General features: G+C 33.8%; 1 protein-coding gene across 1 annotated transcript; it reads left to right on the top strand.

The window, feature by feature from the left end:
• The first annotated feature begins 984 nt into the window (after window positions 1–984).
• LOC143062878 (ubiquitin-related modifier 1-like) lies at window positions 985–17,909 on the top strand. Its single transcript, XM_076234694.1, has 5 exons — window positions 985–1,150; window positions 14,467–14,537; window positions 15,248–15,329; window positions 16,380–16,428; window positions 17,631–17,909. The coding sequence occupies exons 1-5, from the start codon at window positions 1,122–1,124 to the stop codon at window positions 17,697–17,699; spliced, it is 300 nt and encodes a 99-aa protein (XP_076090809.1). The 5' UTR covers window positions 985–1,121; the 3' UTR covers window positions 17,700–17,909.
• The last annotated feature ends 1,086 nt before the right edge of the window (window positions 17,910–18,995 follow it).

The raw sequence follows: 18,995 nt of genomic DNA, 5'->3' as shown, positions 1-18,995 counted from the left end.
AAAGTGTTCTGCTCTTGCCATATGATGCAAAGTAAACTTTGACCCTATGTATGATTATTTTAAATAACCATGAGACTCACTATGCGTTTTAAAGTCTCAGATATATTATAGAATATTTACACACAGACGGAACAAAAAAGTATAAAAAGATATTAATCCATTGATTCCCAGCTAGTTTTTAGGCAATACCGACAGCAGCAGGGCCGTAACTACATTGAGGCAAATGCCTCATGTTTGAAATTTAAAAAAAAAAAAAAAACTGAAACAAAAAGATTGTCAAATTGTTTTGACGGAACGTGTCTTGCAAGAAGCCAGTTCTCTTCACTCTCTGGTGTAGCCCCTTCATGTTTTTCGTGGTCCATGTTTCTATTTTACTTTTAGTTATCAGAGTTGATGGTCTATTGTTTGTACTTCTATGTTGCGGGTTTGTCTTTGTTAATTTATTGTTCTACTTAATGACTATAGTCTGAGTGTTAATTTTCATTTGTAAACGTGCGGTTTTGCAATATTGCATGCCAACCGATGTCCAGACAATGTGCGAGAAAATATTTTAAGAATATACGATGCTACAAGACACAGAAATGAATCGTCGTTTCTGCATGGAGAATTGAACTTGATATCAAAGAAAACAAAACTGGCTTTTAAAAGAGGCTAGTTACGGCCCTGCAGCAATCAAGAATCATATGTTCAATCAAACTAGTAAAAATCTGGATATCCGGCCTCATTTCTACTACTATTTTATTTAATTAGTACTACTATTTAATTATATAGTAGAATTTAACACAAAATATACTTGGTTAGACAGAGACATACAATTCAATTCTATATTGTTTTATATGTCTTTTTTTAAGATGTTTACGTCATGACATGGTAAGAGTTGGTCACATGCTCAATATCATCAGAGACATATAACACAACCCATACGGAATTGTTGCTTTTCCTTCCCGATAATATAGGACTTTTGTTTTAACTGAACTGGTATTTTCCGATATCGTTGAAGAAAGGGAAATATATTGAATGGTTTTGAAACCAGGCTGTCAAGAAAAGAAGAAAAATATTTGTTCACTTGTAAATTCTAAATATTACTCTGTCATTACACCATAGATTAGAACAGATTCAGAATGTCATGTCCTGTAACAATAGAACTTAGGTGAATGTATGATGGTTTTAATTAGAGACATTATCAGATTATACTTATATTAGTCATGAATATATCTATCCCTTCTGTTTAGAATATAACAGGTTGGGATCAAACCCTCTATATGGTGATTATACCTGTATAGAGGGATAATCCTTCTATAGAGGGGTAAAATTATCCCTCTATAGAGGGGTATTTTTGTTTAGACTGGATTTAAATCAAAATAGGGCAGAATGGCATTCTCTACTTATTATGGCAGTAACCTGGAATAGTTGATGCACCAATTGAAGTACTTAATTTAATATGCACATGCCCAGTTTGATGCTTATCTGACTAAATATAAAAGCTATTGTTCACCATGATTGAAAGCTGTGATGATCAGGTAAATTCTACTCACTTATGCCTCACTGAACAGAATTTCTATTGTTAGATTTAACATGAAATTTAAAGATCAACTATTCCTTTTGTTGTTGATCAGGTGTTCAGATAGGTTTACAATAGATTGCAAGTTTTGTCACTTTAGCAGAAAACTGGTTATCGCAATTTTTAGTAAAGTGCATATGTTGATAATTTTATCCCTCTAAAGAAGGATTATCCATCTATAGAGGTATAATCACCATACAGGGGGTTTGTTCCCAACCTGTATAATATAATTTCAATTTATTTCATAAGTTACATGGTGCCTATGCGTTAGTCCAAACAGGGACAGTCTATACTGAAGTCCCTGGTCCAAAATTATGATTATAACATCTTTTAAGGCTATATTTATTTTTGCCTTGACATCTGTGAGGAGGGGGAACAGGACCTATTTTCGGGACATCAGGTTCGGGTGTTTTTAACCCTCTTGCTGCCGGAGGGACACATATGTCCATGGTTAAATTTATTCCAGTTTCTCATCATTGCTGTATCTCTTCAATTAAAAGACCGAAGATTAAAAAGTGCAATGTTTTTCTACAATGGGTCCCAAATGTAACGGTCATTATGTCGTGACGTCATATATCGAACTATGTCATTGTTTAGCATGTTTAATACATCACAAGCGTTGAGCTGTGGTATTTTCTGGCACATGAAATGCAACCTTGAAAAACGGTCAGCAGCAAGAGGGTTAAGCTTGGGATTTCGGGATTGATCCTTTTGGGATCCCACAATTCTTTTTTCAAATGTAAGGATTAAAGCCTGGGATTTCGAGACCAGGACCCTCTGATATCTATTTGGCGAATGTCATCTATTGTCCATGTCAATCAATACAGCTCACTTCAATTTTGGCATAGACCTTCCTCAATTATTACTCTTTTAATTCAGATAGGGCATTTGTAGGGAGGCATTTGAAAAAAAATGTCTCACTTCCGGTAAAATCCAAAATGGCGGACATCATACTTAAATCAGCCCTATATCGAAGGCTAGTTTGTGAAAAGGTGTTATGATCATGCTACTAACATAATATTTGGTACCAACCTTTGTTATATACTACTTTTGGATATATGATATAGATAAGATGTCTTCAAAAACCCTACTTCCGGTAAAATCCAACATGGCGGATATAGAACTAGAACAAGCTTATTTTTAGGGAGGGTAATTGAAATGTGTTTTAATCATGGAAGTAAAATTGAAAGGAATAACATCATCGTCACTTCAAAGGTTTCATCTGCGTTACCGCCCATCTTTCGATAACTCGTTAATTGGTTAAATATCTGGCATGGATGTTGATTTTCCGCATGTGATCGATCAAATCACTGACACTTATCGGTCATTTTCGTGTTCACGGAGAATTACGAACAGACAAGTTTTTGTCGTATATACGTGTGAAGTAACCCGAATAGTCCATTCGTTACATTCCGTTGATGTACCCTGCCGAATAGAGTCATTCGTTCAATTTTTATTTTAGTCCATTTTTTTCCTATTTTTGTTTAGTTTGATCTTAATAGTTTAAACCAACATCTATCACATACTAAATTGGAGAACAAGGCTAGGTCATTTTCAATTTTAATATTTACAGACAGTTAAAAAACCATTTCCGTAAGTTAAGAAGATGATTGTTAAAAAAAAATGCGTTTGGACCCCCTTTATTAAATACGAAAAATCTAAGTCTTTCGTGTATTAGTCAAATAAATATTCACAATTCTAAACGGTTCTATCCTTCAATTTAAGTTCTTGATACGTAAACTAATTTGTGTAAAAGAGAATTTGCCGTAAGACAGAGCCCATTTTGTCGGTTTGTTATAATTTTGCTGTAGCTTGTTATATTAATTAAATACAAGCATTCCACAATAAACATTTTTTTTTTTAAATATATATATTTACGAAAATTTTATCCACATTTTAGTTGTCCAGTTTCAATAATGTAATGACATTTATGACATATACATAAATTTAATACTTGAAAGTAACTATCCTTTTTTCAATCTCGATAAACTTGATAATACTGAACTCCCTCTCATTTGTTATATTTACAAGAAATCTACCCGAAAATATGTGTTTAATTATAGCCAATTGTGTAAAGATGTAAATATCACTGAAAATACACCTATGTCGTGTAATTGCAGTAATTCAGAATACACCTATGGACCAATTTCCCATGTTATAACAGGAGACCTTAACATCGTTCGCGACCGAGAGTTAAAATCATTTCTCAGTAAAGGACCTAAATATCGTCCCCCGTCAACTATTAACTGGAATGAGTGTCGTAATATCATCAACGACTCACTCCGTGCCTACTGTTTGAAATGGGTAAAACGGGAAAAAGCTGACAAAAAATCTTTGGACTCTTTTTTTAATTCAGTAATGAAGATAGTTGATATTCGAATACAACATTTTAAAGAATATTTTACCCTCAACAAAAACTATAAAAACCCTATTTCGCGTATCAAAAATAAACTAACAGAACTAGCCAAGGAATTTGTTTTTGTCCCGGCTGATAAAGCTGCTAATAATATCATTATTGTTTGACGTAAATTTTATATAGAGGTTCTGCAAAAGGAAATCACGAATTCACCAACATTTCAACTGACTTCATTTTCAGAAAACGACATCTGTAACAAACATAAACTTTTAGCTACTTCTTTACAAGCAGAACCAAACACAATGAAAGTCCCAACTATGTACTGGCTTCCGAAGCTGCACAAAAAACCTTACAAATATAGATTTATTTCATCTTCTAGCCATTGTTCAACTACTAAATTGTCTGTTTTACTTACTAGTACACTTGGTACAATAAAAAACCTGATAATAAATTGTTCAAATAAGGTCTTTGAAAATAGTGGAATTAATTACTTTTGGAGTGTCAAAAACTCGTTGGAAGTACTTGATAAATTGCATGCATATATTGGTGATTTTGAATCTGTTCAAAGTTTTGATTTTTCTACCCTATATACCACTTTGCCTCATATTCTTATTAAGAAAAAATTCACATCCCTAATTAACTGGGCATTTAAAAAGTCGGAATGCGAGTACATATGTTCAAACTCTTTTAGATAATTTTTTAGTAGCAATAAACAAAAGAACTATAAAATAAAATTGAGAAAGGAAATGGTGAATATGTCAAAGCGACAACCACCCGACCATAGAGCAAACAACAGCCGAAGGCAACCAATGGGTCTTCAATGTAGCGAGAATTCCCGCACCCGTAGGTGTCCTTCAGCTGGCCCCTAAAATATGCATAATAGTACAGTGATAATGGACGTCATACTAAACTCCGAATTATACACAAGAAACTAAAAATTAAAATCATACAAGACTAACAAAGGCCAGAGGCTAAAAGAACTATGTCAATTTGACATGCTTTGATACTATTTATGCACTTGAATTTTTACTTGATAACATTTTTGTTCGCTTTGGAGATTCCGTATATCGTCAAGTTATTGGAATTCCAATGGGGACTAACTGTGCACCACTTATTGCGGATCTGTTTTTGTATTGTTATGAGTTACAATTTATGACTAAAATTAGCAAAGACCCATCAAAACAACATTTGATACAAAAATTTAACAATACTTTTAGATATTTGGATGATATATTGGCTCTAAATAATGACGACTTCAGTATGTATACTAAAGAAATTTATCCTGTAGAACTTACTTTAAATAAAGCTAATGATAACAATGACCACTGCCCTTTCCTCGATCTTGATATCTATATCATAAACGGGAAGCTTAATACAAAAATTTATGATAAAAGAGATGATTTTTCATTTCCTATTGTTAATTATCCATTTTTAGATGGTGACGTTCCCTTGTCACCATCTTATGGTGTTTATATATCTCAACTTGTACGATTCGCTCGTGTATGTAACAATGTATTAGATTTTAGCGAGAGAAATTTATGTATTACTGAAAAATTATTACACCAGGGTTTTCGATATCACAAACTGTTCAAAACATTTACTAAATTTTATCACCGGTATAAGGAAATAATTCGTAAATATAACTCAACATGCAGACATCTTATACGTTCAGGTATTTCACATCCAAAATTTTATGGAAATATTCTTTATAAAGCACAAAAATGTCAGTATTCTCCTCAGAAACTAACAAAACCTTTAAATAGACTTATTAAAAGGGATATAGTTACGATACTGTTGTCAGGTCATTAAAGATTGCATATTTTGGCTTTAACATTGATTCACTGATAGGGTCTTTGCATCGGAACTAAACACATTTATTTCTAAAAAAAAACAGTTGTTGGCATGACACGGGTTATGTTCTTCTCATATATTTTATGATAGTATGATACTAAACCCCTAACGGGAGGGATTGTACCTGATATTCATATGATGAAGACATAATCTTTCAATCAGTTTAATTGAGGTCTGGAGCTGGCATGTCAGTTAACTGCTAGTAGTCTGTTGTTATTTATGTATTATTGTCATTTTATTTATTTTCTTTTGTTACATCTTTTGACATCGGACTCGGACTTCTCTTGAACTGAATTTTAATGTGCGTATTGTTATTCTTTTACTTTTCTACATTGGCTAGAGGTATAGGGGGAGGGTTGAGATCTCATAAACATGTTTAACCCCGCCGCAATTTTGCGCCTGTCCCAAGTCAGGAGCCTCTGGCCTTTGTTAGTCTTGTATGATTTTAAATTTTAGTTTCTTGTGTATAATTCGGAGTTTAGTATGACGTCCATTATCACTGTACTATTATGCATATTTTAGGGGCCAGCTGAAGGACACCTACGGGTGCGGGAATTCTCGCTACATTGAAGACCCATTGGTTGCCTTCGGCTGTTGTTTGCTCTATGGTCGGGTGGTTGTCGCTTTGACATATTCACCATTTCCTTTCTCAATTTTATTTGCACATTTCAACAGTAAAAAAAATTATGTCAAGATTTGCCTACATTATTTCGTTAAACATCATGTGAAACCTGATCGATTCATCGGTATTTAACTGTTTAACTCGGGATCCGCTTTTAACCGGAAAATACTGTCAAAACAGTTTAAAACAAACGGTAAAAAGCAAAAATATGCTAAATTAAATACAATTTTCCATGCTAAACTGCTGTAGTTTGAACAATTCTCGGCTGTTTTTCAAGTTTTTTACATCAACTGACTTCTTTCTGAAGGTACAGGTTTTATATGATACAGCGCCACCTTCTTATTAATAAACCTCGGATTTCACACAGGTACTTTATAATTACCGGACTCGATAAAATCATGTGACTGATAAGAAATTCCAGATGCCATTTTACAACCGCTGTATCACAGATAGTAACCAAAGGGGTCTTACCGCTGAGACTATAATTGGATAAAATCATATGACTTTAGTACAGGGCTCTGCAGGCCGTTAATACATGCTAATTAGTCGATGTTATTCCTTTTAAATATTACTTCCATGGTTGTAATGTATTGCTACTATCATTACATTGGGCAGGAATCTTTCTTGTGTGCTTCTCATGGATACAATGCATAAGACATATCTCTTTAAAAACCTTTCTTCCGGTAATATCCAGAATGGCGGACATAGAAATATCAATTTTCTATTTTAATATTCAACTTTTTTCAAAATGTAAAGAAAATGTTTTTTGTTGTTTTTTTTTTTTTTTTGCTTGTCATTAAAATATTAGCTTCTAGTTATCCTCAAAACCACTAATTTTATTCTGTTGTAAATTTTTAAATCACCCTTCTGATAAAAAAAACCCAACCCCCATATGGTGTAAATTTCAAAAATGAGTCCTCAATCCATATCTTTCTAGAGTTTTAGATAGATTGGTAAAACAAAATAAAATTACTGAAGTACTAAAACATTTTTCAAATTACTAATATTTGGCTAAAAATACATGTTTATTCACAGTCACCACCACATGCAGACAAAGCAGTGCACGGGATACCCGATTTTTCACATTAACAACAACCGCGACATCCTCTGTATCTGTATCTGTATCTGTAGGAATACGTTGTCGATACCAATTCTGGCTTTAATATAACGGTTTGTGAGAGCGCCGCCGATTTATTGACGAGGCGTAAGAGCAGATTTGACGCTCTCTACGCTTGATGTGCGCACTACAGTGTCGTCTAGCTGATTCGACGCGATCACTGTCTTTACAAAGAATGAGTAAGAGTATTGTGGTGTTTTGCTTAGTGGAATGTCAAAACACTTAGAGTGATTCTTTACTTGCTTGTCCACAATATTTGTTGCGTGGTATTCTTCGAACTTCGTGTCAGTTATGTTTCTCTTAGGACGTGCTTTTTTGAGAAATTCGTCTGGTTCAATAGCGGGAATCAGCCCCTTAACCACTTTGTACATAAATATCAACTTCTTGCTTGTTCGTCTTGCAATTGTCTGGAGGTCTTGCAGTTCCAGTTGGGCAAGCATATTGGAGACACATCCGTCCTCTCTTGACTTGTAATCTATGGTGATAAATCTTGCCCCTTGACGTTGTATCCTTTCTAGCTTATTTATGTTTGTTACCGTGTAGGGGTCCCATACTATGGCTCTATATTCCATCGTTGATCAACGAGCGAGATGTAAGCTGTTTTTTGCAATTTTGTGGGCAATATTTCAAGTTTCTTCCTTGAAAGCCTAGTGTTGAATTTGCTTTCTTTGCCACGTTTAATATGTGGGTGGTCAATTTGAGGCCTTCCGAAATTTGTAGGCCTAGGTACGTGTTATGCTTGACTTGTTGTAGTATGTGTCCATTTAAACTGTAGAATTTATGGCTTTTGTTTCTGATGCTTAGGATGTAACATTTTTTGGCATTGAACCGCATTCCCCAGTACATACACAATGTACAAGCTTCTGACAAAATGATGAGGGCTTAAAAAGAGTTATTTAAAAGTTATCCTCTTTGTCCCTTCACCATCCATTAGTGCATGAACTGGGTATCATAAGAGTCAATTCCAAGCTCGTCCCCCTAAACACCTGCCTTAGTATATTGCACGTTTTACATGCTGGAAAAAACTAGACCAAGTTGAGAGAATACCCTCAATTAGTCTTCCCTTTAGCGCAAATAGTTATTTTCTTGATTTGGTAACCATGTTAACCCCATCTGTTAAGTTTGTGTGATCTTACAGTTAAACCTCGGTGATTTAGGCTGATCAATCATCATTCTTTATGACAAAGTCACATCTTCAAATGCCATCATTGTCTCCCACGCAGTCTTTTTTTCCTTTTCAAGCAATCAGAGAACCATATCCAGAGCTCCAGATAAGCTGCGTATTTGCGTGATCACGCAATACAAATAATAAAAAACCCAATGCAATTGCCCATTGCAGGGTTCAATAACCCAATTAATTTCAAGGAAAACCCAATTATATTCCGAAACCATGAGTTCTCCACCCTTTTATTGGCAACCATTTGCGTTGTTTACACTTATCTGTTTACAGTCGTCGCGTAAACTATTTTTTTATTTTTTATAATATTTATAATTGGAAATTTCCTTTCGTTCTAAAAATAGATCCCTGCATCAAGTAGCTGAAATGGGTCCCTGTTAGAGTTTGCCGTTGCTCAATAGGTACACGTGTTTTTGAAAACATTTCGATCTTCTCGACGTCTATCCAATTAACGTGTGTCATGTAGTCATATTTTTTTCGCATTGCTTGGGATTTATCATAACATACATTGAATTAAAACGGAAGTGAATGTTCGGTTAAAATATTGAATAAAAGCATGTTTTCTGCTTCTTTTGAAAAGCTGAGGGAAAGTTATGATGATAACAAGACTCAGCCACTGTTTTTAGGAAGCCGTCGAACACACGGGAACATTGCTAATAAAAACAGGGTTTCATCAAAAAGAAATCAGTTGGAAAAAGTGAAAGGCCAAACACTTGAGGCCAAATCAATTATGACATGATAAAGCATCCGCAGAAAGCATCAGAAACCAAAAGTTCTAATAAAAGACACCTAAACCCAGATTTATGAAAATTGGAATAAAACAAAAACATTCAAGTATAATTAGAGTTTATAAACTATTTTTTGTTTCATTTTACACTGGTCTCAGAATTTATTATATAAAGGTGTATAAGACGAGTGTCTGTGAATACATGTACATATCCGTTTTATACAGTATATATGAGAAAATACAAAACTGGCAGAAGGTTTGAAACGGAACAAAAATTAAACCTACAATTGCTCCTCAGTGAATAAACCAAAGAAAACAGCTATAGCAAATAACCCTAACCATAAACCAAATAAAACAGCTAAACAAAGAAAGAAACATAATAAGATGGAAAAAAATCTGGGGTTGGTATTGCCTAAATATTCAATATTGTGTTGATGAAAAAACCCAATACAATAAGGAGCTTGGTGGTGAAAAACCCAATTTGATATTAACATGATGGGTGAATTGGAATTGACAATGATTGATAATGCAATCAAAAAACTTTATCACCCAATTATATAAGAAAATGGTGGGTAAAAAACCCAATTTGTGAATTCTTATCTGGAGCTCTGCATATCACAACTGGTAAAGACATGGATCACAATAAGTGTGTGCAATCACCTATTGCCACGTGCATTTGAAAGGTCATTGATATATATTTATCCAAAGCTTTTTGCCATCCCTAACACAATCCATAGTTCGTCTACCCCTGTCACGGAATAATGAAACAGTAACGACTATTCAAATCATGACTCGTGCAAGTTCGTGTTTCATTGCATCAGACACATGCACCATGATTCTATTGCCAGCCTCTTAATGTGAACATGGTGATAAACTTGAAATACATCTCGAGGTAGATAAGATAGAATGTCTTGAGTATTTGTTATAAGAAGCAAGAGCTACATTTAGGGGAAAGGGAATACATAGATGAATTCAGAGTCAAAACAAGATTACGACAATAAGAAAGAAATTTTAAGTTTTCATTCGCAACAGCTTGCTCAATAGATTTTGAGGAAAAGGTAGTTGTGGCAACAATTGCTCAGGATGTTCTGTGTTATCCATCACATGGTGATGTTTCAAGCTTAGCATCATGTTCACGTGAGGAGGCTGACACTTGAATCAAGATGCATGTGTTTGATGCAGTGAAACACAGACTTAACTGAGTCCTGACTCGAACAGTCGATACTTATGACGTTGCTGTCATTGCTGTTTCGCTTTTCAGTGACATAGGGGCAGACAAACTTTGGCTTGCATTTGGAAGTGGGAAAAGCTTAGATATATATCTATCCATGACCTTTCACTAGGCATTGAGAGATTACACGTTTGCTGGAAAAGGAACTGCGTTGGTGACACGAAAGGTGTTTAAAGATGTGACTCTATCATTTAGAATGATGATTGATCAGCCAACATCACCAGATATGGATTTGGCAATTTCATTAATAGAACGGTATATGGTTTTGTTGTAAAACTTATCAGATGGGGTTAACGAAGCAAGAAAAAATATGTTTTTGGAAGGGGAAATACTTATTGAGGCTATTCCCATGACTCGGTCTAGTCTTTTTCAGCAAGTAAATCGTGCAATATACCATGGCAGGTACGAATGAGTAACAAGCTTGGAATTGGTTCCTATGCTACTTAGTCCATCGCTTATGATTGGCGAAGGGAAAAATATGATCCATGGGAACCCTTTTGGATAACTCTTTGTCATGCCTCTTCATCTCAGTATCAGGAGCTTGTACATAATAGATGCAAGACACAATACCACGATATTTATAAATTTGGAAAATAAGCTCTCCGATTGTATATTTTAAAACATGTATTTGCGGCCATAAATAGTCATTTTAAAGATTTTTAAGAACTTTAGTGATTTTATTTTGTTTTAATCAATTTATTCTAAACTCTACATAGAAGATATGGATTGAGGACTAGTTTGTAATTAACGCCATATTGGTTTTTTTTTTTACCGGAACGGTGTTATTTTGTATTTAAACATATAAAGCTGAATAGAATTAGTGGTTTTGAGGATGACTTAAAGCCAAAAGTTAAACGACCAGCTAAAAAAACATATTTTATTTACATTTTAAAAAAAGTTGAATATTAAAATTAAAAATTATCAATATTTCTATGTCCGCCATATTGGATATCACCGGAAGTAAGGGTTTTAAAGACATATGTCTTATACATTGTATCCATGAGAAGCACCAAAGAAAGGTTCCTGCACAATATAATGATAGTAGCAATACTTTAAAACGCATTTCAATTACCCTTTCTAAAAATAAGCTTATTCTAGTACTATATCCGCCATGTTGGATCTTATCTATATCATATATCCAAAAGTAGTACAAAACAAAGGTTTGTACCAAATATTATGATAGTAGCATGTTAATAACACCTTTTCACATACTAGCCTTCGATATTGGGCTAATTTAAGTATGATGTCTGCCATTTTGGATTTTACCGGAAGTGAGACATTTTTTTCAAATGCCTCCCTATCTGAAATGAAAGAGAAATAGTTGAGGAAGGTCTATGCCAAATTTCATGCTTGTAGCAGGAGGTGCACAATTTTTCACAAAGCAGCCGTACTATAATTTTTTATTTTTCTAAAACATAAAACAAATTTGAAATTTATTTATCTAGGGCATACTATGCCTTAAAACTTCATCAGATGCTCAGGTTCGTCTGTACTCAGAGTAAATTTTGAGGTGAAAATGCTGTCAAAGGGTTCACATGAACCTTAAACAGGTTGGGATCCCGGAACAACCACCAAATTATAAAAGGGATATCCCTCAATTAATTAAATAAGACAGTGTCCCTCAGACAAGGTGTAATTTTGCTGTATTAGAAAAGAAAAAGAAGAACTAGTTTTTTTTTACTTAAAAAGGGGAAAGTTCATTACATTTGGAACAACTTTTCTAGAAGAGGCCATGGGTTCCCATTATTTTGAATAATAAAGAAGATTTGAAGCCTGTGAATATTCCAAATGTTTTGATAATTGAATACCGGATAGATGTATAGTTCTTGGGGGAAAGTTTCTGCAAATAATATAAATATGTGCCCTTTTATACTAAGAAGTGTTTTTTACAAAATAAAAACAAACACTTGAAAATAACCCCTGATATTAAAGGGATAGTCATCATATTGAGTAGTTGCTCCCAATCTGATAAAAGAGAGGCCAAAGTTACCAAAGGGACATACAAACTCTTTAAGTCGACAATAAACTGACAACAGATTCTGGCCAAAATTGACCAACAGACAGACATGAACAGTATTACACAAAACACAACATAGAAAACTTAAGGCAGTAACACAAATTAACCCCACCAAAAATTTGGGTTATCTGAAAATTTTGCATTTGTGCAAAGTATATTTTTTGTAACTTATTTGATCGTAAGTGTTTCTTAGTTTAGCTCTTGAAAAAAACTTTGATTAAAAAAATGTTAATATGAAACCAAAAGCAAAACTGTATACCGGTAGGCTTATTTTAACCTCTTATATCTTGAAAATTTAAAAGATTGTAAACATGGTAAATGTAAAAATTTAACTTTTGGAGAAGATGAAAGGGAGACAATTCAAACCTTAATAAGATAATCAAAATTTTCCAAATTTACTTATAAATACAAGTAAATATTACATGACTTGAAGTATTACTGCTGGCTGAGAAAAGAAATCAAAACATGTCCAAAAAATACATAGCTAGTTATTTTCTACCACAACCATTTCAAATCATTATCATTTCCTACCATTAATTTTGATACCCCTATACAGATGACATTTCATTGATATTATCAAGATGCTTGATTTCTTGATTGACAACATATTTGTTACGTTCGGAGGACGTGTTTTTCAACAGACTGTCGGCATTCCAATGGGAACAAACTGTGCCCCTCTACTCGCCGACTTGTTTCTTTATTATTATGAGGCTGACTTCATGCAGGAACTTCTTAGGAAGAAAGATAAGAAGTTAGCAATATCCTTTAACTCTACTTTCCGCTATATAGATGATGTTCTTTCACTAAACAATTCAAAATTTGGTGACTATGTGGAACGCATCTATCCAATCGAACTAGAGATAAAGGATACTACAGATACAGTTAAGTCGGCTTCATATCTTGACTTACATCTAGAAATTGACAATGAGGGTCGGTTGAAAACAAAACTTTACGACAAAAGAGATGATTTCAGCTTTCCAATTGTGAACTTTCCATTTCTAAGTAGCAACATTCCAGCAGCACCTGCATACGGGGTATATATCTCCCAATTGATACGATATTCCCGTGCTTGCATTTCCTATCATGATTTTCTTGATAGAGGTTTGCTGCTCACAAGGAAGGTATTAAACCAAGAGTTCCAAATGGTGAAGTTGAAATCATCCCTTCGTAAATTTTACGGACGCCATCACGAGTTGGTTGACCGTTATGGAATAACCGTTTCACAAATGATATGGGATATGTTCCTTACGTCGTAACTACAATCCCCTTTCATGAATATGACCTACCGAATTAGACTATTTACCGGATTTGTAATCACTTAAGTAACACGACGGGTGCCACATGTGGAGCAGGATCTGCTTACCCTTCCGGAGCACCTGAGATCACCCCTAGTTTTTGGTGGGGTTCGTGTTGTTTATTCTTTAGTTTTCTATGTTGTGTCGTGTGTACTATTGTTTTTCTGTTTGTCTTTTTTATTTTTAGCCATGGCGTTGTCGGTTTGTTTTAGATTTATGAGTTTGACTGTCCCTTTGGTATCTTTCGTCCCCCTTTTTCAATCTTAAGTTTAATATTTAATTGATATTTTGCAACAACAAATGGTTTAAATAGAACATAATTTATACTTTTAATAAAAAAATTAAATTATGAACATGTAATGTGTGGATGTACATGTCAGATTAATAATGGCTGGATTACAACTCTAATGATCCTTTGATTAATAAGAGTAACTGTCCTTTATAATTTTGACAGGACAAAAGGCTTTTTATATTTAAAAAAACTAATTTCAATTCTATATGTGTATTTTTAGTGGAGGAGCAGAACTTTTGTTTGATAACCAGAAGAAACTTGAAGTGGTATTACCTGAAAATTCAAATCCATGTAAGTTTCATGTTTGTTAATAGATAGAAAGTCTCAATATTGACATGAATACAAAGTCTCAATATTGACATGAATACAAAGTCTCAATATTGACATGAATACAAAGTCTCAATATTGACATGAATACAAGTTTGTCTTGAACAACAAGTGGAATTATTTGATACTTGGTTAAAAAAACTTACTAATTATATAGTCTTCCAAAAAATGCCAGACATAACAAAATATGAAACATTTAAAAAGACAATCTGATATATGATAAAACAATGGAATAAAACAAACATGAAAGACAGTATTTAAAGACAAGCACTGAATAAATGGCTCCTGTCATGGGACAGGCATATACAGAATAATGCAGAAAATGTGGCCTCAACCTGGTTAATAACAGTACTGTATGTTAGACAAGGTAAGAAATGTGGCCTTTCTACAGGCCATCAATGGACCTCTCATTAAGTTGTTGCAGGGTTCTATAAGGAGCAAAGAGGGTGGCACCCTGTCTTCTCAAGCCATCAAATTTTAAGGTTCCCATTCCTACAGAACTTGGACCCAATAAAAAGAGCCTATTATCTTGGTGCAAAATGAATTTCCGTTTCATCTTTTCAGAAATTACACTTTTATTATATTTATTGTAAAAATTCTAGTCAGTACACAAATGAATGTTCCAATGTAAGTGACAACATACAATATAAAGTCTCATTAAACTATATTAACAGGGACTATCAAAACAATGCTGCCATGGGTAAGAGATAATTTGCTGAAAGAAAGGCCAGAACTTTTTATGCAAGGAGAAACTGTGTAAGTTTTATTTGTAATCGTTTCAGCTAAAAATCCTAAGAACAAATGAATATACTTTTCATTGTTTTAAAATTATGTTATCCAAAAGGACAATTAGGAATTTTATCATCAGCACTACTCTAAGTTATTAATCTGTTTACCTTTTTCAATCTCTAAAAGCAGTATAGACCAAATTTAGCCCACTTCAACCTTGATAGTTTCTAAATGGTTATCATGTTCCTTCTAAAATAGCAATTGATATATTGCCAAAAAATATAACTCAAACTCAAACTCAAAATATTAAAAGTCTGTGCCGATATTACATGTATATGTAAGTCAAAACTCATCCTTACACATAATAAGCATCACAAATTAACTAATAAAATTGAGAATGGAAATGGGGAATGTGTCAAAGAGACAACAACCCGACCATAGAATAGACAACAGCAGAAGGTGACCAACAGGTCTTCAATGCAGCAAGAAATTCCCGCACCCGGAGGAGTCCTTCAGCTGGCCCCTAAACAAATATATATACTAGTTCAGTGGTAATGAACGCCATACTAAACTCCAAATTGTACACAAGAAACTAAAATTAAAAATATTACAAGACTAACAAAGGCCAGAGGCTCCTGACTTGGGACAGGCGCAAATGTGGCAAGGTTAAACATGTTTATGAGATCTCAATCCTCCCTGTATACCTCTAGCCAATGTAGAAAAGTAAACCCATAACAATACGCACATTAATGTTTTCTTTTTTATTTACTAATATCAGTTCACTAGTTTTTTTCTTTTTTGGGACTCTTGGTTTCCTATGCTCTTTCTTCAACTTAGTTATTCATTCGGCCTTCCAGCTGTTTTTGTTTCGAGCTCTACTGAATAGTCTTATTAAGATGGAACACATGTCTGGTGTACTAAATTATAATTGACGAGTGGTTTCCTTATTTGCTTTATTTTTTTACTATTCATGAGACTTTTAAAGCTTACCATACAATATGGGTTTTATAGACTCTTTCAATCCTCAAAAAAAATTGTATTCCCAATTCCAAAATAACTAGATGTTTTTATTTACAGGCGTCCTGGTATATTGGTTCTAGTAAACGATGCAGATTGGGAATTAATGGTATGTTTTATTATTATTTATCTTATCTACATGAAAGCATGTATGTATTGTGAACATGTTTACCAAATTACCCTTATATATTTATACATCTTTAGCAGCAAAAGATGCTCAATAAATTTTTATTATAATATAAAATTAAGGAGATTAATTGCCAATGAGCCTGATGAGACAATACAACAGAAATAAAATTGAGGGAATGAACACAATTATAGGCAATTGTACAGCCTTCAACAATGAGAAAACTCAGCTCTAAATGGCCCTGACATAAAATATGTAAAACAATTCAAACTAGAAAACCAACTAGTTAATAACAAAACAGTTTACAACAACAAATACAAGACTTGAACCAACAAAAAACGCAGAAAAACAGGCTCCTGGTAGCTTTGATAAATATTCTTAACATTATTGTAAGATTTTCTTTTTTCTGAAGTTGCAGTGCCAACACACTGGATCAGTGTTCTGCTAAAATAAAAGAATTAAGTGGATTCATTTATTTTTGGGGGTTCCAAATTTCATATAAAGAATTAAGGGAAAATTTGGCATTTTCGTTGATATATATGAATTGAGTGTTGTTCTTACATGTAATTGTAATCTAAAGTAGATGTTCAATACATAAAATATCTTGGAATAAAAACATGTACATTTATTGTAAAAATTATAAATATCAACTAGTTACTTCTGTAAATTAATGATTTAAAACTTTTTGGAAACATGTGTTATGTATATCAGTGTTAAATAAATGTATTATTATCTTTCTGTTTATATTAATAACTTATACACAGTTTTGTCATCTGGAAATTTAAAAAAAACTTGGAGGTACTGGTAGACACCAAAGTAATAGAAAATGTGATATGCATGTATCTAGCTTTGTACTGCTCAATAAAACTTATACGTTATTAAAAATTTATTTCATTTAATCTTTAATTTAATAATAGATCCCAGGTATTATTGTACACTTGAGTGAAATTAGAAACAAATCAACTTAACACACTACTGTTTGTGGTTATAGGGAATAATATAAAATACAAACCATCACTATTGAGTGACTTTCTATAAATAACATATTATAAATGATGTTTCTTAAGAAACAGTGTGTCATAACATGAGGACAAAAGAGCAAGGATAGAAAACTATGAAAGTAGAAGTCTTAAGCTTGTTTCCTCATCCCACTTCTAATCCTAGTTTTAATTGTTTGTTTACAGGGAGAGTTGGATTACAGTTTACAGCCAAATGACAGAATAGTGTTTATATCTACTCTACATGGAGGGTGATTGTTCCATTGACAGATGAATTTAACTCAACATGATTTGGTATATTTGGTGTACAGAATGCTTTGGGAGTATCCTATGTTAGGAATGATTACAAACTATTTAACATGGATTTGTTGGAAGCTACCAAGAAAAACAATTGACATTCTTCTAAACAATTTGTGATTCATTATTAATTGATATCTATGAAATAAAATTAGAATTAAAATATAATCAATTCCTCTTTTTGAAGTAGTTATTACTTCTACCATAGTGTGTTTTTCTTGTTTTGCCTACAACAAAAGCTGCAGAATATGAGATGGTGTTTTGACAACGACAGTTTATTAGTATAAAACTTTACTATAACACACCCTGACATTGCCAGTCCTTTACTGAATGATAAGTACCTACATGCACGCCTTATTTTTAGCCTGGATTTTTAGAATTTGTAATGTCATTTAAAAAAAAGTCATGCTGATAGGGGCACAATTTTCTCTGCTTTCCAAACCTTTCTATTTGAATCTGTCCTGGTTTTGTCGAGCCTGGGACTTGTCCAAAACTTAACACTGTGAGAGTGATACCGCAGCAGCGGCATTAACAAACTTATTAAAAGCTTAAAGTATTTCAATAGTTTTAATATGAGTTATAGCCTATATGATAACTAAATTTAGTATATGCATACCTTGAAAGATCCAATTGGACGTCAGATAGTTTTCAATTGACCTTGAACTCATCTCATGGATCAGTGAACAAGGTTAAGTTTTCGTGGTAAAATCCATATCTCAGATACTGTAAGCAAAAAGTCTAGTATATTTGTAAGGTGGACACGTATTTCCATTTAACCCTTTCCTCCATTGTATTTTTTAGCTCACCTGGCCCGAAGGGCCAAGTGAGCTTTTCTCACCACTTGGCGTCCGTCGTCCGTCGTCGTCCGTCGTCGTCCGTCGTTGTCCGTCGTCGTCGTCGTTAACAATTTACATTTTGAACTTCTTCTAGAGAACCACTGAATGGAATGGAACCAAACATGGCATGAATGTTCCTTATGAGGTGCTGACCAAGTGTTGTTACTTTGTAGCCGATCCATCATCCAAGATGGCCGCCAGCGAGGGACTTAGTTTAACATAGGACCCTATGGGAAATGCATACAAATGACTTCTTTTAGAGAACCACTGAATGGAATGAAACCAAACATGGCATGAATGTTCCTTATGAGGTACTGACCAAGTGTTGTTACTTTGTTGCCGATCCATCATCCAAGATGGCTGCTAGCCGGGGACTTAGTTTAACATAGGACCCTATGGGAAATGCATACAAATGACT

Source organism: Mytilus galloprovincialis, chromosome 2 (genome assembly GCF_965363235.1).
Source record: "Mytilus galloprovincialis chromosome 2, xbMytGall1.hap1.1, whole genome shotgun sequence".
Taxonomy (NCBI): domain Eukaryota; kingdom Metazoa; phylum Mollusca; class Bivalvia; order Mytilida; family Mytilidae; genus Mytilus; species Mytilus galloprovincialis.
The sequence above is the reverse complement of the archived record's forward strand: the minus strand, read 5'-3'. Positions and strand labels throughout refer to the sequence as shown.